The 26782-nt window shown below is 47.8% G+C and overlaps 2 protein-coding genes and 1 long non-coding RNA gene across 3 annotated transcripts; 1 reads left to right on the top strand and 2 right to left on the bottom strand.

The window, feature by feature from the left end:
- Positions 1–161: 161 nt before the first annotated feature.
- LOC122184010 lies at positions 162–6552 on the bottom strand. Its single transcript, XR_006180469.1, has 3 exons — positions 6508–6552; positions 2053–2146; positions 162–183 (listed from the first exon to the last, which is right to left on the bottom strand). It is a non-coding gene; the product is annotated as an uncharacterized LOC122184010 (long non-coding RNA).
- On the top strand, positions 176–1826 carry LOC122184009 (lysophosphatidic acid receptor 6-like). Its single transcript, XM_042878523.1, is given in 5 exon segments — positions 176–226; positions 304–391; positions 542–568; positions 571–598; positions 793–1826. Coding segments are annotated over 5 exon segments (1164 nt in total). The 3' UTR covers positions 1763–1826.
- A 3291-nt stretch (positions 6553–9843) lies between the features above and the next one.
- ITM2C (integral membrane protein 2C) lies at positions 9844–25855 on the bottom strand. Its single transcript, XM_042878511.1, has 6 exons — positions 25742–25855; positions 18194–18331; positions 16541–16729; positions 16142–16252; positions 13273–13423; positions 9844–12089 (listed from the first exon to the last, which is right to left on the bottom strand). Exons 1-6 carry the CDS (start codon positions 25853–25855, stop codon positions 11998–12000), a joined length of 795 nt encoding a protein of 264 aa, XP_042734445.1. The 3' UTR covers positions 9844–11997.
- Positions 25856–26782: the final 927 nt, after the last annotated feature.

Below are 26782 nucleotides of genomic sequence, written 5' to 3'. Positions count from 1 at the left end.
CTTACAGAGCAAACTACCAACCTGCTCTTCCTTTCTAATAATTGCTAGTTTTTATGCAAGAATTCTTTTTCCACTGTGCTGATCTTTGTCTCAAACTACAGGGCAAGAGAGCTTACCTCTGAAACGCCAGGGAAGCGGCTTGGTCTGCAGAACAGGAACGTACACTGTCCACCTAATGACAGGCTGCCAAATCCAAAATGAAACAGCATCAGTGTCAGTAACTCACGTAAGAAAAGCACCAGGTAAAAGTAACAACAGTTACGGGGAGGCAGATGAAGGTGGTTTCTGAGCTCTAACAGAAAGATTTTTAAAAGGGTTTACTTACAGACAAAATCTGCTGTGAAAGAATTGGCTGCAAGAAAGAACCAGGTATCCCTGTGCGTTTGGATTTGTGACTGATTCTGACAGCAAAAACCAATAAGAGCTTTCCTGATCCTTATCAGGAGAGCCTGAAGGCAGGGTTCAGCCTTCTTCTAACAGAGGATTACTTCAGGACCCCTGCTCAGACCTGTCTACCTTGATATTTTTAATCCTCTCTCAGGGAGAAGAAACCACTGCATATTTGCTGCACTCTGCAGCAGACAGCAGTTTACCAGCTGTGGTAAGCCTGGCTGATTTAAGCAAATGTTTGGGTTCCTAAGTTTCATTTTTCTTCCGAAGACTTAGTCTCTACAGGTTGCGAAGCCAGCACACCAAGAAGAAATACTGTCTCCACGTCTGCAGACACTTGCAGACCTCACTGGTCTTTGTATCAGGTTTTAGATGTGGTCTTCAGTCTTCCTTGTGGTGCAGGTGATTTTCTTCTCTATACTTACCTGGAGACATGAATGACACCTGTACCAACAGCAGTATCAACCCCAGAGTAGAACTGTTCCAGCTGATCATATACACTCCCACATTTATCCTGGGATTGCTGTTCAATGTGATGGCCCTCTCGTTGCTGTTTTTTCCAGCTAAAAAGCTGTCAGAATCTACAGTCTACCTGATAGCCCTTATTTTCCTGGATACTTTGCTGCTGTTCACTCTTCCTTTTAAAATAGTTTCCTATCACCTCCAGAACAACTGGAAATTCGGGTCCATGTTTTGTTCCACCTTGGAGAGTCTTTACTTTATAAATATGTATGGCAGCATCCTCATCTCCCTCTGCATCTGCGTTGACCGCTACATCGCAATCCAGCACCCTTTCATGGCTCCCGCCCTGCGCTCCACCAAGAAAGCTGCTCTGGTCTGTGCTGCCATCTGCCTGGGCATCTCGGCCGGGACCGTGTCTACTTCCCAGTTTCATGAGGAGAGCTACAACATCTCGTCCTGCTTCTACAACTTCTCCAAAAGCACGTGGGAGAACACAGGCCTGATAATCACCCTGGAGATGATCTTCTTTGGCAGCATGGTGGCCATGGCCTTCTGCACCATTCAGATCATCAGGTGTCTGAGAAATCACAGAAAATCAGGGAACGCCCAGACACACATGACCAGAGCAGAGAAGGTAGTAGTGACAAACTTTGTCACGTTTTTGGTCTGTTTCACACCTTACCATGTGACGTTCTTCCTGTACTTTTTGGTGAGAAATGGCATCATGCACATCCCTTGTCACGCTGTGCTACGGGACATCCTTCAGGTCACCCTTTGCTGGGCTAATCTGAACTGCTGTCTGGATGCAGCCTGTTACTATTTTGTTTTAAAGGAGTCTGCAGAAGGTTCGTTGCAAAACAAAGTGAGAAATCACCAAGAGGAAAGGTTTGATCTGCACACTGAACGTTAGTTACTTCACCCAGCAAGAGGAGATGCTATCATGAAAGGTGCAGGACCTTGAACTACTTTTCTAAACCATTTACTTTAAATACTCGGATGTGAAAATACGTCATAAAAAGAACAGAACTAAGCCCATTCTCAGGGCTCCTAGCTGATTTGCTTCCCTTCCACAATGCTTTGTGTTGTCATTTATGGATAAAAAGAATCGAAATTATTTCTTGTAAATAGTGATGCATATCTCTTTGGATGTGATTCCCTTTTACTTTGGGAAAAAAAAAAAAAAAAAAAGTATTTACTTACAGATGGTAGCATTTTTTACTCCAATGTCCTCACCACACCTGCAGTCCTTCAGGCCTTCAGTCACTACAGCCCTGGGCTGCAAAGAAGCCTGGAGCTTATGGCAAAAAAAAAAAGCTTCAGATGAAATCCTGTTGCCCCTACTGCCCTGATCATACATGTGATCATACACTGTGTTATAGACTGAGTTCCAGACTTCCCTGCCAGCTCTTTTTACAGGCTTTTCACATACTGGTTCCTTCCTGGTTGGAACTACAAAAGTAGTTTCATGCACAGAGCCAAACCAAACAAGACATTCAATAAAAAAGCCTGAGCCCAGCGCAGCAGCGAACAGATGACAACCCCCCCATTCACAGAGAGGTAAGGTAAAAGCCCCAAAGCAGCAGCCAGCACCATAGGACCTCAAACAACTTTTTGTAACTTGGAAGAAGATGAGCACTATCACTTCCCAAACAAACGAGGCAATAAAAAAAATCCACTGACAGAAGCCTCACATACCGATCAGTTACTTTCTTATCAGTGCTCACAGGCATCCAGATAGCCTGAATTCGTCATTGGTGGTCCCAATGAGAGAGGGACTGAGAGAGGCAACGCAGTGCCCTGGGCACACTGCTGCCTCCAGCACTGCTCTGTAGCAGCCAGTCCCTTTGCCAGGGTTGAGAATGATGACAACTGAAGCAGTTAGTGTTCATATTCACATAGAGCTGGATCCTTGCAGTATTATCTCCCAGACATGGATACTAATTCCAGCCTCTGCACTGACTTTTCTCTGTACATTTGTGAGAAGGATTATGCATAAAACCAAGAACTGACTTCCTCTTGAGCTCCACTTTGCATGTGGAGAAAGTGAAAGTTTATGATGTTGCCACATCTTTGTATGAGATCTACACTGAAGTGCAGTTGCTGAAGAAGGAAATGCAAGCCTGATGCGGACGTAAGTATCTTCCATTTCCTCCCTCAGTAAATTCAGAAAATCTAGCTAGCTTCCCTGCCAGCAGACAGCAGATCCTCATTGCCTCCTTGTTCACAGCTTGCCCTTAGCTGCACTGCAATAGACACAGAGGTTTTATCACTGAGATTTCAGACTCTTTTTGGAAGCGTGGTTTATGTATAACAGAAGAAAGCAGTGCTGGTGCAGAAGACTTAGTGGTTAAAATGGACACTAAAGGGTGTTGTTGACTTTAACCAATAATGCCTGAATATAGGAACAGAGATTGTATCAGTTCCTCATGAGGCAAAAAATGCCTTAGTATAATGGGAAACTGATTTCAATTGCATTTCTGCAGCACGAGGTAGCTCCTCCTCCCAGAGAAGGAGTGTGAAATAGTTTATTTTGCTTTGCAAGTGGAGTGCTGCAATGGGCACAGGCAGAAATCACACTCCATTCAGCAAAGCTGCTGCATACTCTCTTAACTGACCACATTTACTGGTGATAGTGATGTTATCAGATAAAGTGCTGTAAAGATACAGAAATGACACAACACAGTGACAGGAGCATTCCCGTTGCTGACCTTGCTGTGACAGAGTCAGAGACACACACGGCCCTGGACACATCTGGTATTGGTGGGAGGATGCTCTGCTTCTCACACCTGACCTCCGCAGCCTTCTCCTGGATTTGCAACTGAGCAGTGTGCAGCAGTACAATTCAGTTGAGTGCAGCAGCTTGCCTTGCTCAGCTTCAGAATGAAGGGGAACTGATTTCACTAGAAAGGCAAAGACTTTTCCCTCCACTGAGAAACTTCTAGCACTAGGCTCCAATGACTCTCTGTATTTTAGATACTGTGAAAGGCAAAGCACACCTACAACATCTCTGTTTATCCATCATCTCATCTCACTTATTCCCCTTACTCCAATTTTTGTACATTGCTGCTTCAAAAGGGTGACATTTACCACATTTTCTAACATGACAAAACAGTTGCTGTTAAGAATCCCAACAGCTGTTCTATGAAGGATCACAAACATTTCCCAGGAAGAAGAACACCAAAGAATGTAAGATTTTATGTCTGCTATATACCACGGATTCCTATTAATCCCTGTCTCCATTTCAAAAGATTAAGCTGGTTTTATACCTGTGAGCAAATATTAGCAGTTTAGAGTTCTGAATGTGGCCAGTCAGTTGTTCATCTGAAACTAAGCATTACAAACCCAGGAAATCCAGGTTAGACTGCACTTCAGAACACATCAATGCAATCCTGACCATTCCCTGTTAAGTATTAACTTTGCGATAACAAAACCATCTCCCCGAGTGACATCTAACCCAGGCCCACTTGGCCAGCCAGTGTCTGAGACAATGAAGGACAGTATTTGAATTAGGTTTATGCATGAGAAGTTACAGACAGCAGAGACCAGTCTGACTTCAGCTGTGCTAATAGGCTTGAAAATATCCCAGCTAGAAGGGGGCAGAAACAAATGAATGGGACTGTCTGCAAACCAGACCTAGTGGAGCTGTAAAAGCCCTGTGGATAGGTTTGTTTCCCTCATGCAGAGTGAAATAAGTTAGTATTAATAATGAATGTGTTTATGCAGGCCATTTTATATAAGTAGAGAGAAAGCAAAAGAGGCTGAGCTCTGAAATACACATCCTTGATCTGACCTCACGCTCTTGCAGAAACTCCTGCCTGCATCTGCCCAGCGAGGGTCATGGGGCAGAACCCTGCTGGACAGTGAGACATGTTCACTGCCACCTGAGATGCTCTGGTGTGCCCCACTCAATCACCCATTCCAAGTTCAATGGGAATGGGCTCTGCTGGGCTCTTCTCACTTCTCACTGCCCCTCATTGCTAGCCTGCCACAAACCTCCAACCCCTTATGGCATCACACGCAGCACAAGGACTCCTAAATCCTACCCTGCTCACTGAACTTCAGGTTGTGTAGCTTGCAGATCAAGGCAGCCAGACTCCCATATTGAGAACTAACTAATTTGCTTCAGGTGAAGGGGCTGTTTTTCTAGAATTCATCTGCATTCATTCAAGAACCTTATTTTCAGTGTCCTTCACCATTCTTACAGTCACATCTGTCACACGAGGTCTACACTCCTGCCCCCACCCAGTGCTTACACGTCCTTTGAACACAGATGTGAACAGAACCATGTAGGTCACCCTCTCTTATTAAAGTTTGGACAAAACTATCTGGGCACAAATTATTTTCCCAGGCAAATAAAAAAGGTCAAAGCAGCAAAACTTGAAGGTAACCCTGAACGAGCTGGGAGAACAGAAGACCTTTGCAGATCAGTTTGAGGGCTCCTATAAAAGTCTGTGGGTAACCAATGTGGCACAAAAGTCAGAACAAAGTGTTGCTAGGCAAGTTTCCCAAATCCAAGGAGATGAAGAAGAGGCAGTGCAAGGCTGCAGAAGGTGACAAACCATTCTGTGGAGCAGAACCACAGTGCAGGTACCCTGCTGGAGCAAACAGAGAGCAGAGGGGGAATTCACTGATGAAACTTCCATTTCTTTAGTGCACCCCACTCTCACTGCAAGCCACATTCCCTCAACTTCTGCTGTGCCTGATGTTAGAAACCCTTTTCTGTATCACAATCAGCAGCTGTGGAAATGAAGTCAGGATTGTTGCCTGGAGGGCATGATTGAATTGTGAGCACCCAATTGTGCTCACTGCAGAGATTCCAGTGGTCAGGCTCCAAGCAAGGAATAACTAATAGGGATAGACCAGTTCTTGAGGAAAAAAAAAAGGCCCTGCTTTCATGCACATAGTATTTGTTAGGAAGACCAATGAAGGAGAATAAAGAAAGTCAGAGATGAAGCAGCGGAATCCTTCAGGGCTGAAGGTTTTTCAGGAGAATCTTTAAACTGTAAACAAAATTTCAGAGCTGTTTGGGCTTTGCTTTTGCAGCCCTGGGTGGAAGTTTGTAGACACAACCCAAAGCAGGTGTCAGGTTTGCTTTAGCTTTTTCTTTGTCACTTCACCCCTATTCATTTGTCACTATTTATACCCTTAGAGACAATGTCCAACATCTGTTACTAAACAGTGAAAGGAGATAAAAACTTTAAGAAAAAATTAACCAAAGAAGGAAAGCAAATCAAAGCAAAGAGCAGAGGGGTGTTAAATTAACAGCAGCTCTCCCCAGCAGGCGCCCGCTCTGGAAGCTGCTGTGAGAGATCTCAGCAGCAGCACCAGTGCCAGGAAAAGGATCCATAGGGACTGTGGTGGCTGTGGGAGCGTGCAGGAACTGTCCAGAAAATCGGTGGGAAAATCTCCCTCCCTTGGGCTGCCACAAAGAGAAAATGGCAGGAGAAGGTACAGGCAAGTGGCAGAGCAGTGACAAGGCAGCAAGCAATGCAGCTGCTGGGGGCTGTGTGCCCTGACAGCACACTGCCTCCTGGTGCTGCCCTCTGGCACAGGGCTTTGTTCAGACACAAAACAAAAAAATCCATGGAAATCAACACCCTCCCGCCTCCGAAACAGCAACAAAAAAGAACAATACCCATATATTTCTCCACATACCCCACTGCCTTTGGGATTTGCTTCCACAGGGAGTCCCTGTTACCCGCTGGGCGGCTGTTCCCTGGGCAGGCTGCTCCTTAGCATGGTGGCTGGAGGGTTTCTTTTGTGTATAGGCAGCAAGGGATTGCTCTCCTTTCTCCTCACCTGCAAAATTTAAGAACAGCTGCCATCAGAACAGCAGTGCTTTTAAAGCCTTCCTTCACCCAGTGAAGATTTTGCACAGAAACACTCTCTCGCCTCATGGCACTGAGCCGCATTGCTGCGAGGAAAAGAGGTGGCCTGAGACACCACCGTTTTTGCTTTGAGCTTCCCTGTTTACTTCACATTTGGGTGAGCACTGGGACACTTACAGGAGCAGATTAAAAGCTGCACGTGAGGAGGATCTGGGCATGAGGACACAGGTGTGTGCTGCCATCCCATCGCCATTTGGGACACCTGTGGCAGCCCCACACCATCTGGTGCAGGAGCTGAGCAGCCCTCAGCCCTGCTTGAGGTTAATGCAAAACCATGGGGTAAAAGGGAACTGAAGAATTAAAGACCTGCTGATTTTGTATGGGCGAGCACAAAGTCCTGCTCTGATGAAAGGCAGCACTGCAGGAACAGCTAGGCTGAGCGCTGGATGAGTTCAGATTGCCAAGGAGATTCATGCCAAATATTTACCCTTTGGTGCAATTAAACAACTCCATCCAAAGTGCTGAATGAAGGCGAAGTGCTTTTCCTCTGCAAACCTCATTATGGAGTCGACATACCTTCCTCTCCCCACTCAGCAACCTGGACAGCAGGTTTGTTCCTTGTTACCTGCTGTTGTAAGTGAGGTTTGCTTTTGCTCGCTGTTTGCTCATCCATTTCATGGGCTAACACTGTCGTGGGGAGGGGGAAGAGAAACCATTTACATCCTTGACATCTTAATTGAATCTTTTTTAAAAGCTGCTATAATGCCCAGGGAGAGATGGTCTGAAACACGTATTGCAAACCCGTCTTGTGTCTCAAAGGGGCCCAGGCTGAGCTGCGACCACCTGTGCTGTGTTAGCACTCACAGCTCTGCTTCTGGCTGCTTTTCTGCATTTTACACACACTCATTTCAATTCATGGAAAAGGGAGAACAGCCCACGTGGAGTGACTTTATTAGAGCAGAGGCAATCGTGGCATCATGATCCGAAAACAGCGAGAAGCAGCTGGGGTCTGATCCAAAGCCTTTATCTTACCTCCTGAAAGGAAAGGAGCACAAAAACCACAGAACAGCAAGATTAAAAATTAGTTGCACCATTAATAATGGATGGGGCACAGAGAGAAATCCTGGGGAAATCTCTTTAAAAGACAATGAATTCTGAGAATTTTCTTCAGTGTGCTTCAATCAGTTGTCCTCTTCTCTGAAGCTTCTTTCCCTAGACTGAGCATGAGAATATCTCAACTATTGCATGGTATGATATCAATTGGACTCAAAAACAGATCTAAAAGCTCAATTGTGAAGTTATATATACTTGGCCTTTCAGATTAATAAATCTAAACGAATTGAACAACATCGTGGCTTCCACTGAAGAATTCTTTTGCACTAGCAAGAACAGTTAATCAGAACTGGCATAAACACATTCCCTATAAATAATAATATTCCCAGAGAAAATATTCTCTGCAAACTTAAGGAAACAGCTGCTTCTTGATTCTTCAACCCACCCATTTAAGATATCAACAAGACAGCCTAAAACAAGATTGTCTGTGAATACAGTAGAGATGCTGAAAGCAGCAGCCCCAAGGCAGCAGGCAGGGACACACAGTTGGTATTCCTGCTCAGTACTTACCGCCTTACCTGCAGGCACTGCATGTCAGATGCCACTGCATTTCAGAGCGATCGGGTCTGGTCCTCGTGCAGAGAAGCAGAACTCTCCTATGTACATGAGGCTGTTCTGCAGCCACCAGGAAAAGCAACAGCTAGTATCACCCTGTCTTGAAGTCAGCTTTGTTTTGTAAAATACCAGCTAATATAAATATCTGATGCACAGGGCCATAGGTGTCCAATCCTTTGGCTTGCCTGGGCTGCACTGAATGAAGAGGAATTGTCTAGGTTGCTCCAAAAGCAATTCCTCCTGTTTACTTCCATGGAGATTACAACCAATACGAAGAGAGCAATAACATTATTTGATGGAGCAAATTCTCAGATACAAAACACTTTTTCAACATAGGTACCACCATTAGCTATGAATTTTATGACTGGAGGAGACACGATCAGATTTTTGAGTTGAATGTCTGATTGCAACTGTACATTCCATTCAAAACTTTGTGGATTATGTATTTAAATTGACTGAAAATGGAGTCACAAACATAAACTGATGATTTTTTCAGCAACCTTGAAACCTATCCTCAAATTCCTTTATCAGAATGAAGAGCACGGCATATTTTTTGCTGTTCACAAGACTGTGTTTAGCCAATGTATCCTTACTCTCCAGGAAGCAAAGGGGCCCAATTTTGGACATCCTAAGGCACATATATAAGTGTGTCCAAGAGTTAGAACAGCCTTTCATTAGTTTGGCATCAATAGAAGGTATCTGACATCTGTTCTTGTTGAGCCGCATGGGCTGGGTACAAACAACAAGGCAAGCTTCACGGGACTTCCCACCAACCCAGCAAGATGCCCCAGCCTGCAGTGGGACACACAGACAACACATTCCAAGGAATGTGCTTGAGGGTGTTGGGACGGGCTGCTCCTGCTCCACAGCAGGGAGACTGAGTTCAGAAGTAATCCTGAAATCCTGTAGTCACACACGGTCAAAACAGATGAGTTTCAAATTCACGGTAACAGCAGATCTTGCCTCTCTATTACCCTCCAAATGGTTAGCTAGGTGAAAAACTAAGACTTCAGTCGTGATGACGAAGAATATTCCGGGCGCTGGTCATCAACAGTCAGAATATGCCTATTTCTTGTACTAACACTGAAACAGATGGTCCTAATAGGTGCACACTGAAATCATCTCCTCAGCACTTACTTTTTAGGACAACATTTTGATTTTCCCAGTAAGCAATCTCCTGGCAGAGCACCACTCAGATCACAACTTTTTCCTCACTGACCTCTCTTCTGGAAAGGCCGCAGGAATTTCCTGAGGCACAGACACAGAGGAACAGTGGATTTTCCAGACGTGACTCCAGAAAACACCTTTGCAAGCTGCCACCATTTCCGTCTTTACATCAGTCCAAATTAATAGCTTGAGCTGCAGAACAGGCTTCGGCAAATGACTGCAGAATGCAAATCCCTTCTACAGAACCCCAACAATGGAAAAAGCACCCAGGTACAGAAGAGGTAAATTCAAAAACGTGTTTTGATTGGGAACAAACACACACTTTATGTATCAGAGGTAAAAGATTTTATTATCCCATGGATGTTTCCTAAGAGGTAAGAGTTCTACCAGACAAAATATACAAAGCATTTTCTTTCTAGACAGCTGCATTCTCACCCTATGAAACAGCAACCACATTAGTTCACCTTAAAGAATCAGGGCTTGTCCTTACAGCTGCGGGGTTGCAGGGAGTTAGCATATTCAATGACCAGTTAATTCATGCAGAATCAGAGGGAAGGGAAAAGGTCTGAGCGCTCACTTGAGTGCAGGCTTAGGATCTCGGAAACAGAGAGAAATGCAGGGCTTAAATTTACCAGTTTGTGATACTTGCACCAAGCAAACCGATACTCTGACTCTCATCATTCACTCTGTGATAAAAGGCTAGGGCTAATAGCAAGTTGTAGTTGGAAAAACACAGCTGTACTATAAAAGCAAATACTCCGCCGGCAGTGGGAAACTTTCCTCACCGGTCTGCAAGAAACACGTGCCATCTGACATCTCACATCCACCTTAAAGCAGGAGATCAGCATCTCCTGCTCTACCTATTAAGATCTAATGTTTACGGTTGACTCTTATATAAAAAAATAATAACCTGGGCTTCCAAGGGCATACTGCTATTGCGTTATGTGATCATTTTAAGGTACTGTTTTGTTTTCATACAATTAGCTCACAGTACTACTAATAGAAGTTTGACTCTCAAATACATTAATTTTTTTTGGTCCTGCTGAGTTAATGATTGTTCTTGCATTTACTTTATCCTTTCTCTTCCTGAAACAACAAGGTCATTTCAACAGATGAACAAGTCCAGATTTGCTGAAAACCAATTAACAAGAATGTGCCAAGCTGTTCTTTCAAGTCAAAAAACTGCCTGCATTTTAAGAACCTCATTAGTTTTAACTATATTTATGGAACAGAGGGAAGAATATTTAATTACCCTGCAATTCTTCTTTCTGATGATCAATAGAAACACAATTTTGTTCACACAATTTCTCTGCATTATATTGATGCACTGAATCTTGCCTTGTATCAACACCTGCTCTCCAGCGGTGCCTACAGATGACACAACACACAGCTGGGCTAGAGGAATTATGATCAAAACAGCTTTCTTCAGAGGAGTCCTATGGGAATATGCTCTCAAAAACAAACAAACAAACAAGCAACAAAAAAACCCCAAACCACCATCTCTGCAGTTGCCAGTAACAGAGATTCTGCTGCTGATACCACTTTGCATGCTGGCATGGCACCCATCCACAGACAGATGGGATTCTGACAACTCAGAAAGACAGATCTATGTGAACAAAACTCATCTTCCAGGCAGGAGCAGGTCTGGAGAGGTGAGCTAAAAATAAAGTGCCCAGCTCCATCAGCAGCCCATAGATGGGACATCAGATATGAGCTTTGGTAGCATGTATCAAAGGCTCACCTCTATTTACTCAGGCAATACAGCAGGAAATGAGCTCAGGAGCCACAAGCAGACACCACTTGCTTGTTATACTGAAGGCTGAGGGAGGGTAGCCTGGCTGATTCCAGGTATGCCACTCCAATTCAGCCAGAAGCTAGACACAGAAACAATGCATACGGGCTGCTTCCACTGTTTGAAAACTTGGTCTTCATTGGGACAACAAACTGTGAGCATCACAGTTCATTGTGGGCAGAAACCCTCCTTCTGCTGAGCTTTCCAAATCACCCTCTTTGTAACCTAACATCTAATTCTAAGTCCATCTGATGGCATACTCTGTCATTACATCAGCATCAGAATGGTAATTCTCCTCCTGTAGTATACCTTCTGCCCCAGCCTCACAACAGTGCCAGCATGAAACTGCTCAGACAGGAGAAGAGCACCCATTTCCAGCATCCCACTTCTTGGCCATCCCTTCTACCCAAAACCTGCTCCTGCAACAGATCCCCACCCTGTGGGGTGGAAGAGGCTGTATCCGCTCCAAGGCCATCTGTGACTGCTGCATAAATTTAAGCCCAGCAAAACATCTCAGTAAAGAGAAAAAAGAACAGAATCAACTGCGAGGCCACGACAGACCCAAGGCTTTAGAGTTGCACAAGCAGGAGAGGGAGTAAAGAAAGTAAGACAGATTACCAAGTCTAAAAAGAGGGCTGAGAGCATGTGTGTGCAAGCAAAGCCATGGAAGGTTACAGCTGGACAGGGGCTTCATGATTTTTTGCAGATAACAGTTTCAACCACAAAAGTGTTTTCAAAGTGACGAATACGGTGGCAGTCCCCAGCCTCACGTCGACTGATACCTGCAAGGGATTAAAAGAGAGAAAGACAAGGACAAAATTCAACCAGCATTCATTTATAAGAGCTGCATCAAGTCAGGGAAGGAAAGCAGAAGGGATGCAATTGCTGAACGCTGAGATGCAGGAACAACACAGCACATACAGAACATGGCATAATTTCATCTTAGGAAGAACAGCACCACTGCCTGGCCCTGGTCCTGCAGTAAGCATGAGCTGGGGAGCCACAGGGGAGCAGCTGGCTTCAGCTGACAGCACCTCAGTGTTATCAGTGTTATCACAAAACCAGCAGAAACTATAGGCTGGTACAGAGCCAATGTGGGCTTAAAATCGTCACCTGCTGGCTGTTTGAATCAGCACACGCATTGATGCTGCCAAAGCCTCAGCCTCTCTGGAGAACAACAGCTGTTCCCCATGTCTCTGTGCTGCAGGAGCTCAACTCTGGGCAGCAGCACCAGGCAGATACGGCCTGGCTGTGCCCTGCTGAGAAACAGGGCCATGCCAGGGCTGCAGCTCTGCACAGGGCTATGGGGGCTGCTCTGGGAAAGCAGCACAAACAGCCCTGTGCAGCTTCCAGACACCCTCAGCACCACGCATCTCACCCAGGGAGCCAAACCAAGAATAAGCTCGTGTTTCTGATAAGGCTTGAAAATAAACAGATAACTTGCTGAAACAGATTAATGTTATTATTGTTGCAGCAACATTAGCATTTGTGTATAAAATACATACTGTTTTCTTTTCATGAAATCAGTTTAAGGTAGTCTAATCTTCTCTCCTCAAAACTGTTTTCGTATTATTAGGAACTTAATTTAAGGCAATTTGCAGATTTAATCTGCTCTGAATAGCTGCCACTGTCCGCATTAAGGAAATTTTCTGAACAGTTCCCAATAGCCCAGCTATTAGTTCAGCCCTGGGAGTCCATGTGCAGTGAACTGCAGGCTCCTGCAAGTATTTGTATTAATGTTTCTATTAGCCCAACAGGTGCAACAACAGAAACACTGGCAGCAGCCAGCACCCATTTGCAGTGATGTTCGGGGTTCAGCTGAACGAAGTGGGAAACACCTCCAGAGCTCTGTGTGATTCCACCTGCAGGGAACCCCCCCTTCTTACTCCCCACCTCGCCCTGAGGCTGTTACAGCAGAAATAAGGGCTGGGATGCAGGGGCAGCTGAGCACTGCGAGGCTCTTACGTCTCCTGGTGCTCCTCCGCTTCAGCCTGTAGGTCTCCTTGCCGCTGCACAGGCGGTAGATGAAGGAGCCGAGCTGCTCCATGTCGCTGACGTGCTCAGTGGCAATCATCTCCTCCTGGATGATGTATGTCTGAGGCAGGTATGTTCCTTTCTGAAATGACAGTTTCCACCAAAATAAGGCATGACCAGTGCGGTGATCTCTTATTAAGGAGAGGTGCTGCTAGGAGAGAGCCACCGGGGACTGGAAAAAATGGGAGAGAGGAAATGGAGGAACTGGGAGTATCCCGGGGATGGAGGCCACTGCTCCTGCCGCAGGAAGCCGCTCAGCAGTGAGGAATCCAGCTTGGAGGTGCCTGAAGGCTACCTGGGTGATGAGCAGCCATGCTACAAGCACAGTTTGGATTGGAGGCACTTCTAACCAGACTGGATGCTTACTAGGCCATGAAGCAGAGCTTCATTTCTGGTGCCTTTTGCCTAAGGTACGTCAAAGAAATAAAAGAATCGGCAGATCCTGCAAGAGGGAGCAATATGAGACGAAATGGCAAGCAACAGCAGCAGTTTCAAACTTCACCTCTTCAATTTCCACCACAGGACTGGTTATCTCCACAGAGATGTACCTGGAAACGCACTGCATTAAGTCAGCTCCGTGCTGCTGGGCTGGCGGAGCCTCTCGGATCGATACAGCTCTCTTTTAATGGTGCAGCACAAGACTATTAGTAGAAGCCTGTATTACCCTGTATTACACTGACACAACTGTTCTGCAAGAAATTCAATTACTGATTCTCAGTGGGGGAGCACAGGAGAGGGCACACGATATGTGCAGTTACAGGCATGAGTCCTCATGTTAACACAGGGGACTGGGCTCAGGATCTGGCACAGCCTTGGAATGGCTTACAGGCACACACACAGGCAACCCAGTCCTTTCATTGTTTTAAACTTAAATAGCTGTGGGAGCTGAGATAATCAGGATTTCTTGCTCCTCCATCATGGGACTGCACAACAAACGATACCATCAATTCTCTGCCAACAGTTTTAAGAAAACTAGAGCTTCCAGCATCTCCACTGGGAAATTAATCGGGTTCTACGAAAGACGTGGATCATCCATCATTTAACCGGGTCATCTCCAGCTTCCTGCGACTGCACGCTGGGAGCATCCTTTACTCTCAGGTACTCATGCAGCTCTGCTCACCGAACCATCACACAAAGCCAGACACAAATTTGCAAGAAGCAGCATAGCTGCCATTTGCAGGCAAAGCACTCAGACAGAGAGGCCCGGTAAGGCATACAGCAGGCTGAGATCTGGGCTGGGCACAGCCATACCTACAGGCTGCAAAGACCATGAGCAGGCAGCAGGCTGAAGAAAGGGCAAAAGCTTCACTGAGTGCCTGTGCCACCAGAAAAAGCAGTTACAATTACTTGCTGCACTGAGGTTTGGCGCTAGAAGTAGGGCTGATGCCACCGAACACCTTCAAAACTCAACCTGCAGCTGGAAATCAGTCTCATTCATGAGAAACTTGACTGGATTGAGAGGAGAAAAGCAAGGACCAGCAAGGAGTACTTCAGAGAAGGGCACACTTCTGGGCAGCCTGCTCTACTGTCTTATGGTGAGAGACTTCTGTGAGCGGTAAGACCAAGCTAAGCACTCGAAAACGATGTCCCCAAGTGCACATTAAAACCTGCACAGACAGACTGGACACTTATCCATCCCAATAATCATGAAGTTATTTAAACTCACGTCTGCTTTGTACGCTCTTTAAAGAATTGAGATCATAATAGTCATAAAACCATCTTAACTGCATTTTTATTCCCCTTTAAATTCCATTTCCGATAAAGTATAATTTCCACTCCCTGTGATTTTATACCTGTTATTTGAAGATGTGACCAGCATCTCCACTCTGCCAGTGTTTTAATGAGGCTCTGCCGTCAGCCTGCACAATCCTCTCCTTTCCATTTCCCCTGCTGTGGGGACTGGTCACCTGCCACAGTGCCTGGTTTGGAGTGAGTTGTACACAAACGTGTGTTGTAGCCCAGCAGGGCTCCCAGCACAGCAAACAGATGGTCACAGTGGATGAGATTGCAAGGAGTGCTGGGAAACAAGCTGGGAGATTGACAAGGACCAGAGGTCGGGCATCTCTCAGGGCACAACCTGTCACCTCTCAGCTTAACCCCACAAAGTTCATCACATTGCAGGGAATTATATTGGTTTTTTTTTTGCTTTTAAACAGGCCCTTATGGAAGAGAGTAAGAAAGCCGGACTAAATGCTTTGCTTCACCTTCTGCAGCCTTAAAAATCCTGTTTTTTTTTTTCCTGCTGTTAAGATTTAATAGTGCTCTATTTTAAGGTTGTTTTCAGTCACTGCAATACATCAGCATGAGCCTCTGAACTGAACAAAACTGCCAGTACTAAACCCAATTAATGCCTGTTGTGAGCAAAACTGCATTAGATCAAAAGCTGCATTTCAGCCCTCAGCATGGCAGGGGGAGAAGCCCCAGATCACACCCCAAAGAGGTAAAAGCAGAGGGCCCAGTACTCCCCATGGGGCACTGACAGCTCTGCAAAAGTAAAATGCAGCAGCAAGAGCAAAAGGAAGGCTTTTTTTTTTCCCCCGTTGGTTCCCAACTCTCAGTAAACACCTGGGGAAAGGGATCCGCTGCTTTTCTGTGCTGCCTCAGTCAGGTTCATCTGTCATATCTGCATTACTGTGCTGCCTGCAAAGTGATTGTTCCAGCTACAACCCACAAAGGCTTTGCTATCCACGAAAACTCAGCTCTGTCAGGTCCAAGGCTCGCTTTTACAGACACCATTTTCTGTTTCTGCTTCCCAAGAGCCCAGAAAAGCATACAAAATAAAGCAGGACTGCAGCCGTACCTTCACATTAACCAGCAGCTCCCAGAGGTTGCGTGGAGGCATCACGATAGTGGTGTTCAGCTCAATGACGTAGCATTTATCCAGCGTTATGTCATGATAAGCTGTTAGACCCTGTGTTCCAAGCAGAGAAATTAACAAATTGAGCCCTTCTCAATGAAATATGGCTGTAAACGTGGGTGAAAGGAGGCCGAGCAGGGCAGGAAAGAAGTACTGTTCAGCAAACCAGAAGCACTGCAGACTGAAGCAACCTCAGTCCACCCTACGGAACACACAAGGAGCAGGTTGGAAAAGCTCAGACACGGCCCTGAGAGGGAAGACATCTCAAAAAATGAGATCATTGTGCAGATATGGGACAACAGCAACAGTGCTATGCTCACAAAGAACCCAAGAGCCCCTTACTCGCTGGAAATCATGGATGATATCCGCAGGGTCGCTCCCTCCAAACTGGGGCACCGGGACATTGATTTGCTCATAGTTGTCCTCGATGTAAATCTTGACATCTTCGTGCAGTTCCAGCTGCCCCTTGAACGGCGAATACAGCGAGTCTTCATAAAGGACACCGCAGTGAAACACGCTCTCGCGGGGAAGCTGTGGGGATGAGATCCAGCTGGAGGCACAACACGCATACATCCCACACCCCATTAACAACTACAGCCAACACAGGAGAAACTGGGTAAAAATACCCTTTTTGAACAGGCGTTTGGCACATATGTCAAGCTCAGCCTGTTGGCTAGAGGATGCTCTTGACGAAGGCAGTTCAAAACACCCCTGTGAAACAACCCCTCCTCCCTTCCTGCTGGTCAGATCCAAGGGAAACAAAGGATGCCCCGTGGGATTTCACAGAGGGTCAGCAGAAAGGTAAACTGTCTGTGGGTTCTTATCTTTTGTAGCTAGGCTGTTCCACAGACATAGCTTACAGTACTTGGTTTTTCTCCATAAGGCATACAGGCTTGGAGCAAGCAAAGCATCACTTCTAAAGGTACTCATAGCTTGCATGTGGCAGATGCAGCAGGACAAAAACAGGAGCTGCTGCTCTCCTGCAGTCCAGAGGCACAAAGTTGTTTGCAGCAAAATCCCTGTACCTGGGCCCACTGGATTACCACCAGTGTGTGGGAGAGCTGAGCAGCCCTACGGTTGTCATGGGATTTCCAGATCAGATGTATGAGAGCACAAGTAATAAATAATTGATGCACCCGAAAACAAGGACTGCAAATTAATTTGACAGCATAAGCATGTACGGAGCAATGAGAGTATAAAAAGACACTGCTGAGTGGATAAGTGCTGGCTGAACAGCAGAACGAGGTATTCAGTGCAAATTGATGACTGAAGTTTCTTGGCTAAGCACTCAGCAAGCCACAGAGCACAGCAATTTCCTCCTTAAAATGGGGCTGTGTTGTGTCTCCCTCCCCAAGCTTTGACCCAATGCTGCTTAAATCCACAGCGCTGCCATCCCAGTGCATTCACCAGGCAGAGCTCTGCAAAGCCTACATGGAAGAAAAGGTGCTGAATTTAACAGAAGATGTAGGCCCATCTGTCATTTCATCTCCAGCTTGCTTTGCTTGCTTTATTAATAGCAGCATCTATTTTTGTTGTGCTCGCAGTTTCTCTGCGCTACAGCCTAAAAAACCCATTGCAAAATGCTGCTTTGCCTTGCCTGTACCCCCTGCTATCTTCAGGGCTTGCTCAAGCCCTGCAACCAGCCAAGCTTTGAAAACTGGTTGACCACTGACAGCGTTAACATTGGGTTCACAAGGCTGAACTTGCAGGTCATATTTTCAAAGAGTTAAAAAAAGAAAACAAACACAAAACAAAACACGAGAGGGGAAGAGGAGGATGTCTGGAAGACCCTTCCTGATGGTCAGGACAGAGGCGAGCCTGAGCCCAGCACTTCAGACATGCCCCATCTGCCCACAGTTGGGGCCCACAGTTACCAGCTCCCAAATCCCCACTGTGCAAAGCAACAAGCAGGAGCACAAATCAAAGGCTCGATGATGCAGTTTGCTTTGCTGCTCCAGATTGAGGAGCCAACCGTCCTTCCCAGCTGACCCATACCTGCGTGATGAAGAAGTATCTGTAGACATACATTGATGCAAAGACCAAGCCAAGGAGCAGCACGAGGAGACCCATGGTCAGGTAGCACACCCCGCTGAGCGATGACCTGCGGCCCTGCACCACGGGAGCCTGCTCCTCCTGTGAGGCAAGAGCGAGAGCATCAGCCAGCTGCTGCCAAAGGGACCAGAAAATCAACACTATATCATTTAAAGGTTACACACGAGCTCGGGGCATGAGACTGAAGAATAGAGGCATGATCCTGCAACTTGACTTCACATCTGGATGCATTTTGGCCAGGGTGAAACCCCAAGGCTCCCAACCAGCTTTGTGGAGCTGCAGTTGCAGCACACCTCCAGCAGAAATTAATCTGTATGCATTTCCCCTTCGTCCCAGCTTTGGAGGACCTGCAGCACACTGCCAGCTCCCTATGCTGAAGGATTGGCATTTAATCAACTTGTTGCCACTCCTCCAGCAAACATAGCAAGCTGAAAAACAAAGCATTTGAAGTTCATCTCTCTCCCCTTCCCCTCCTCCTACAGATGAGGGGTGGCAATGGTGACAAGCCACAAAGAAAAGAAAATCGCAATTCTGCACAAGTTAAAGGTTCTCTGACATGAACAGCTCCGATGAGAGTCATGCTGTACTTCAAGTGTTCCACGAGACACATTTCCTCAGGTACCTGTCATCGCAGAAGCAGTGCAGCCAGTGGGGGTGGAAATGAACACAAAGCTCTGCTGCTGCTGACACCAAGGAACGGCTGGAAAAACGGTTAACGCTCTGCAAGCAAATGTCATCCTAAAGGTGCTGGGCTCCCGTGCTGGTAACACACCACCCAAGCTCTGCATTTGGGAGGAGGTGGGGAAGATGCTCAGTGCTTTGCCCTTGGGGAAGCTGTGATACACCAGGAAAAGATGGAAAAATAACACTGCAAAGCCTAACAGAGGAAGGAAAAGCTCAACAGCCACTTCTCCAATGGAGTGGCAGTGAAGGAGGGGAGGTTAACAATGATGTTGGGCAGGAACAATTAACTCCAGCCCTGTGGTATATAGTGTACAAACCAGCAGCTCAAACCTTCACCGAGATGCAGATCTCCTCTTCCTTCCACATCTGAAGGCCACCAACCCTTGTCACTAGGAACAAACTGCAATTTAGAAACTACCCCTGTGCAACCTGTGGGAAAGGCACGGCTTGCTCTTTCTCACTATAGAAGGCATCCACGTCTCAAGGAGAGCCCCTGCTCACCCGGCGTTGTGCTGCAGGCACTTCATCCCACCGGGCGAAGCAGAGGCAGCTCCAGCACAACCTGGATCCCTAGATGAGCTGAGTCAGCTCCAGTGTGTAGGCACGATCCCTTTGCAGATGCTCTACCCAGTGCCTGGCAGCAGGCAAGGCTGTGGAGTATAAAAAGGAACTCCTTTTCTTGGATAGCACAGGATATTCCTTATGCTTCAGCACCATGCCTGCTCACAGGGAGGGCGCAGGAACAGAGCGCGGGTGGAGGTACCCAGCTGGGAGGAGAAGTTACGCTACAGAGTGTCTGGTAGAGGAGTCTTCAAATCAGCCTGGGGGGTAAAAAAACCCTAATTCAGCCTGGGGATTTTCTTCAGAATTTCCAGGCTTTCTGAGGACACGGTGAAGGGAAACTGCTCTGCTGCAGAGATGGGGTTGGGAAGGGTCTGAGCCACCAGGCCAGCAGTGGTTCCAGCACTCTGTGCTCAGAGAAGGAGAGAGCCCGTGAGCAAAGGCTGCCAGCTGCCTTTGGCTCCCCAGTGCCAGCAGTTGGCTTGCAGCACACCTTGCTCTTCCCCAGCCTGCACGCAGACCTCGCATCCACACCAGCAACTTTCTTAAAGCAAGGTCAGTGCAGACTCCCCCCTGGGACTGTTGTGTCTTTTTGAAGAACTTACCCTTTAAAAATACATATACAGAAGTCCTTGCAGGTCCTTGGCCGTTGGAAACACACCCCAGTGCGAGCTGCTAGCCATAACCCAATGAGCTGCCATCTTTCAGATGTCTTATCAGCACAGTCTAACCTTATGAAAAATAGATCTTCGCTTCAATCTCTCTTCCTGACCGGCGTCTTGCTGGAGATGACAAAGTGTGGAAATGAAAGGTGCTGTGTCCTGCCTCGCTCCCCATGACTCACAGCACTCCTCAGCAAAGCCAGGCTCAGCGCGTGCCCTTTTCCTGCTTCTTCAGCTTTTGAAGCAGCTCTGTCTGCCTCCCTTCGTCAGCTGCTGCCAGGAGATCAAAACAGCACAGCGGCTCCTCCAGGAACACAGATCAGGGCAGGCAGCTCCTCAGAGCTTATCAGTTTTCTCTACTCCATTTCCTTCTGAATGACATCTAATTACACAGGTAGAGAAACACCGCAGCCATCGCTTTGCTCAAAGTCTTCTCTCCTCCAGCTGCTCTGAGATTTGAGATATTCTCCCTCCATATTTATGTAACTTGCTATGGGTGCATAAGCACATACATCCTTAACAATAACGTAATATCCAGCTACAGCCAGATCTGCTCATGCACATCTTGCTGATTAAAAGATGCATTTGTTGAGCTCTCCATCAACCATTTTTCCTGCGTTTATGAAACACAAAGGTTTCAAATCTTTCGTTTTAGACATCACAGGGCCTATGAGCAGGGGGCACAGCTTGGAAAGTGCCTAAGTGCACAGCTCCAATGGCACAGGAGCTTGGGGCCACTAAAAATAGATGCGATTTTGATGACTGACAAGTAAGGAGAGAAATGATACAGAGTAAATACTCAAAGGGATGCAGTTTTGAGAGCAGCTCTAGCTGAAAGGCAGTAAAACACGTCAGCCATCTCCAGGAGGTGCTTGTTGTCTGTGCTCTTGATGTGAAGGATGCACCGATGCAATTACAGCCACTGCCACAGGCAGCCCTGCCTTCCTCTCCTAAGGAAGCAGGATCAAAATGTAAGAAACTCACATCAGAAAACCTAATTGATCTTGCTGCATACTTACTTTTGGCAACCAAAAGCAAAGATGGGAAAGGGAGAATAATTTCAAGGCCTATATCTTGAGCATATGAAGTGCCATATTGCTTGTAAAAATCAAATACTGCTTTACAGAACATGAAGACCTGAAGCAACAAAAGACCCAGATTGGATGGGACCATGAGCAGCCTGATCTGGTATTAAATGGGGAAGTTGGTGGCCTTGATTGTGGCAGGGGGGTTGGAGATTCATGATCCTTGAGGTCCCTTCCAACCCTGGCCATTCTGTGATTCTGTAAACAATACCCCCATTGACTTCACCTGCAAAAAAGCACAGTTGGCAGCTGGTCATCATGGTGCTGACAAATGGCTGTAGGCTGGTACTGAGCAAGCCCTGCTGGACTTGGCTTTGAGCACCTCCAAGCGAATCCCACCAAAGCCACCACCCTGGGGCAGGACAGGGTGGCCCTTCCAGACTGATGAGCATTCCTATGACTTTAGATCAGGAAAGAAAATCATGTGTGCATGCATGCATATATATACACGCACATACATATATACATGGCACATGGTTTCCAAGGCAACAGAAGTTGTGTGCCATACTTGAGTGGTGCTCATGCAGGGCCACGGAGCAGCACTTCCACAGGGAGAACAGCTTTTGGACTCAGAGATGCCTGGGAGCCAAAAAGGAGGGCTGTAATTAAGAGACTATCACAGCTGAAGGCAAAAGGTTGCCATAAATGAATCTAATCGCATCTTTAAGCGACAGGGCCGCACGTGACTAGGAACAAAGCCACCTGCCTCGGGAGTCGCTTTGCAGCACTGCGAATTAGAATATCAAAAACAACCGCCGGCTAATTAAAAACCACAGCCTTGTTGCTACCTGACAAAGCCAGCAGGATGTTAGAAAAGCAGCCTAGCATATGAGAACTGGGCGCTCGGCGTTCCTCCCTTCCCTCTCCCCAACCAGCAGGAGGGACACAAACCTCCTCTTTCCTCCCTGTCCCATCTCGGTTTTGAAGCTAGGGGCCATTTCTTCTCCCTCTTTGCACAGGGATGAGGAATGCGTTTCTATATATTTTATTTCTCTTGGCAGAGGTGCAACAGCTTCCAGCTGGAGGCTTTCCAGCCTCCCCCTTCTATTTCCTGGGAGTAAAACCACTCAGGGCATTAGCAGAGCCAACCAAGCCTGCTGCAGAAATAAGGCCGTCCTTACAGAGCACATAGCTGGAGGGCTGCGTGTCCCATGGAACAGACAGGAACAGAAATATGTTAAGCTGCACAGTTGCACCAATATAAAATACACTGCCTAGTGATTACCTCTTCTTCCTGCAGCAGCATAGGAAAACCCTGTCAGAGTCAGCCCTGCTTGAAAATTCACTGCAAAGAGACAGTATGTAGCTTAGCAAACAGCAAAAGAGAGGAGACTCTTCTCTGTTTTACTGTTCTATGTGAGTTCAGCATGGGGCCACAGCTGCAGGACAGCTCTGCAAAGCAAATCCAGAGGATGGGTTAAGCAAACAAGCAGAAGCACAGACCCTACCAACTGTCCTCCCTCGTAGGCATGTAAATGCCACACGTGACCCGGGAAGAAAACACCAGCTCACAAGTGAAAATGCCTTTTCCCTCCCCCACAACGTTTGTTGGGTTTCTGTGTTTTTCATAGAATCACAGAATGGCCTGGGTTGAAAAGGACCACAATGATCATCTCGTTTCAACCCCTACGCCCAGTTTTTCCCATACCCAAAGCTCCTTCCACACACAGAGCTACAGAGGCCCAGGTCCTCCTGCACCTTCCTCCTATGCTTCTCCAGCAGATTTCAGGTTTCCACATCTGCAGTTCTGCAGTCCACATCTCTGTGGTGAAGGAGAGCCACGTGGTTCCAAATTCAGTCTCATTTGTACTGTATCTGCTAGAATTGGCCATTCCCTCTCAATCTCCCCTTCCAGTTTTAGCCAGATCCCTTGTCATGTTCAGCTAGAATATGAAATATTAATGCCTGGAGTCCAGTGTGAGACCCACGTCCTGTATCTGACTGGAGCAGACCCTGGAGGAGTCCAGAGGTGTTTTTACCAGTTCAGTTCAGACCATTTCCTCCCTTCCAAGCACCCCCAAGGCAGCATCCCTGCAGCCCACACACCAGAGCAGCCAGGGACAACCAGAGGCACCAGAAGGCACACTGGGGCAGTGAGGAGACTGAGAAACCCCACAGATGGTGGCACCGTGAAGCTCTTCCCCCTGTTTCTTATCATTCACCCCTCGTGAAGCAGAAGACTTTAATGAAACCCGATGAATCACAAATGCACAGAGCGTATATCCCAGAGCCATTAAAGGCATGGCAGATATATGCACTTCCATTCCAGACTCTAAATCTGGAGTTCAATTAAAACTCACTGAATGCTATTATGCATCTGAGAAGATATTTTCCAACGAATACAACAAATGATGTTACTGACTGCACAGCCTCAGACTGCCTTCTGCCTGAGGAAGATGCTGCATCCCCCAGCTTCTGCTAACAACAACATGATTCTTTTATAAGCCCTTACCAAGTTGCTATTGCCTCAAAATCGCATTAATTTTCTGACTGAAGTTAACTTGTATGTTCTTTTCAATTACCCAAGCTGCACAGCAGATGAACACAAGGCTCATCACGTGCCAGCTTGCTGTCAGGAGCCCTTGCCTACCGCTCTTTGGGACACAGCACTACTGCAGCCATCTTCCACTTGCACATCTCTGCATGTACCAAGCACCTGCCAAAATTCACAGTCTGCAGAAGCAGCTGCTGAATCATTTCCCAGCTCTGGCTCCTATCGCTGGGATTGAAGTTGCAGGACCAAAGAGAAAAGGAATGCAGAGCATCTAGTTTGCCTGTCACCAATGCGATTTTGCTGCAAGGCAGCTAGAGCAGGAGACACACACAGGAACTGTTGGCATGGCAAGAGAGCCAGGCTGGAGGTTTTTTGGGCAGCACACCCCTCGGTCCAGATGTGTACCAACTACACCTAGAAAGCCATTACAGAAGAATCCAGCATCACAAATAACCTGAAAAATAGCTTCAGGAATAGGCCACCCATAGGTGGGCGTGCTCCCTGACACCCCCCTGTCCCCAGCTCACCTCCACCCAACTCCTGCTCTCCTGTCACTTACGCTGTCTCCCTCGCCTGCCCTTCTGCTGGAATAAAGGAATCATTAGAGCCTTCATTTTAAATTCACTTTTTAAAGTTTCTTTGTAGACCTTGTGGACTTCAGAGAACAACACAGTGCTCCCCAGGAGGCAGAAGGCAAAGAACAAAACCCACAGTATTGGGTCAGGCACAGCGGGGATGGGTGGATGGTTGGACCAGGTGATTTCATGGTCTCTTCCAACCTTAGCGATTCTGCGATTCAGTTTTTGCTGCTTAAGCCAATTTCCTCCATCTGTCACAACCTGAATCAGGGTAACTTCGCTTGCAGGGATCTGGCAGTACTTATGATGGAAGCACGCTTCTGCTACCTTTACTTCCCGTGTTAGTACCATTAACCCTGTTCTCACTCTGCTCATCAGAAGCAGCCAGGTCCTGAGTTTGCACAGCATTGCTCCCACCACGGGGAGTGAGCTGGGGGCAGCACCACGGTCTGGTGTGAGCCCTGCTCCCAGGGCAGGAAGAAGCCTACCGCTGCTTCTCTCCTAATCACTACAAAAATGCAGTCAGCCAGGCTCCCCATTGCAGGTTCTGGGATGGCTTCTATGAGCTGGATTAATACCAGACCGAGCGCTCAGACACTGACAGCGCAGTTAGGAGAGCCGTGAGCATGCCAGCTCATGACGTGGGAGATCACAGGGGTGACCTCATGAGCTGAGCGACCCTCTGGGGAGCTCCCTGTAGGAGGGAATGCCTTGAGGAGCCGCGGGAACGGAGCAGACCCACAGCTCCCCATAGGGTTTGGGTCAGGGAGATACTGGGGTTCAGTAAGTGGTCAGACTGCACACACAGCTCCATGCATTTCAGAATGCAGAAGCACATCTGGCCTCCTGCATCAGCCAGGGCTGCCCCAGGCTCCAGCTACAGGGACCCGCTGCCCTCCACCAGCCCTTGCCCAGCCCAACAAATTTGGCTTCTGTGTGTCAACTGGGACTGCAGAACAGCTGAAAGAAGCTATGCGTGCTCTCATCCTTAGCTTTTCATCTTGCCCAACAGCTCTGCTCCTCTCCACGCCAGCCCTGAGCCTTACAAGATGTCACACCCTGAAACCTGACCGCCACTGCCAAACCCCAAACCACATTCCCCACAGTAACAACCCCGACCAAAGGATGCGCTCGGGTGCTTCGGGTCCACACTGCCAACAGATCACGTAGGAGTGCACGTATAGGACTGCACGTATCCCGCCCCGTCCCTTCCCCACCTCCCCAAACTTCCAACCCTTTGGCGCACAGGCCGATATCCGCACATCCCGACGCTTTCAGGGCAGCCCTTCCAGCGGCCGCGAGCTCCGAGCACAGACCGGACCTCACCGAAGTTCGCTTCGCTCGCCGCTCACGAAGCGCCGCAAAGAGGAGGGCGAAGAGCCCCCCGGGGGTCCCCGGCCCGCAGCCCCCGCCCGCCCCGCACTCACGGCGCCCGCGGGCAGCAGCACGGCGCCCGCCGCCCCATCGCCCCCCGCCGCCTTCTCCTTCTCCTGCTCCGGCTTGAGCGCCGCGGCCGGCTGCTGGACGCCGATCTTCACCATGGCTCCGCGCCGCCGCCGCCGCCGCCGGTACCGCCCCGGGGAGGCGCCGCTCCGCCCGCAGCCCCGCCGCGCTCCCGCCCCGCCGGAGGTCCGCCGTCACCCGGGGGGCGCCGCGTCCGTGCCCGGCCCGAGGAGCGCGCGGAGCGGAGCAAGCGAACGCTGACAGCTTTGTGAAGACAAGAAAATGAGAGGGGAAAAAAGGACCAACACGTTGAGGAAACCTTCTCAGCCTCCGTAGGCAGTGAGGAAAGCTGCACGCTGCCGGTGGTAAAACACAGCAATACCCTTACGTTGATTTCATCCACTTAAACACGGTATTTATTGATTAAAAAAAAAAAGTCATTATGAGCGTTTTCTTCCGATCCAGAAGGATTCATTGTGCCACTGAGTGCTTTACATCACGATACGAACCCGAGCCCTTGATAAACGAGCGCCAAATTTTGTTTGCAAAAGGCACCTTTGGCAACGATTCAGAGTTGACTCACAACGACCGCACACAGTGCTGACTTGCCATCGTTTGGTGCGTGGGGCTGTGCAGCCCTCCAGCATCCCACTGCGTGGTAACTGCAAGCTTCACCCTGCACTGAGAGGATTTCCAAAGCAGCAGCTGACTGCAGGAGCTCAGACAGCACAGCACTCAACCAGCAGGAGCATCACAGCCACATCCAAACATCTCACGCTGACCATGCAAGAGGAGAGGTTCCCAACTGCAGTAATAATGGTCATCCTTTATAAATGGTGGTGTTGGATAGAGCCAGGAAGCACCCAGAACAGGAGCAGAGGGTCAGAAATCCCTGTGCCCCACTCCACACCACCTGCTGCTGGTCCTGCTCTCTGCTATAGCCTGGGCCTGCCCTTGGTCAGGCTGCTCTGGCTCTGCTCTTTCTGGTACATGGCTATCAGTACAAGAAATGCACAGAGCATCCC

Source organism: Lagopus leucura, unplaced genomic scaffold, assembly GCF_019238085.1.
Source record: "Lagopus leucura isolate 7727_CA_CO unplaced genomic scaffold, USGS_WTPT01 Super-Scaffold_100021, whole genome shotgun sequence".
Taxonomy (NCBI): domain Eukaryota; kingdom Metazoa; phylum Chordata; class Aves; order Galliformes; family Phasianidae; genus Lagopus; species Lagopus leucura.
Note: the sequence above shows the minus strand (reverse complement) of the source record. Positions and strands in the feature narration are given on the sequence as shown.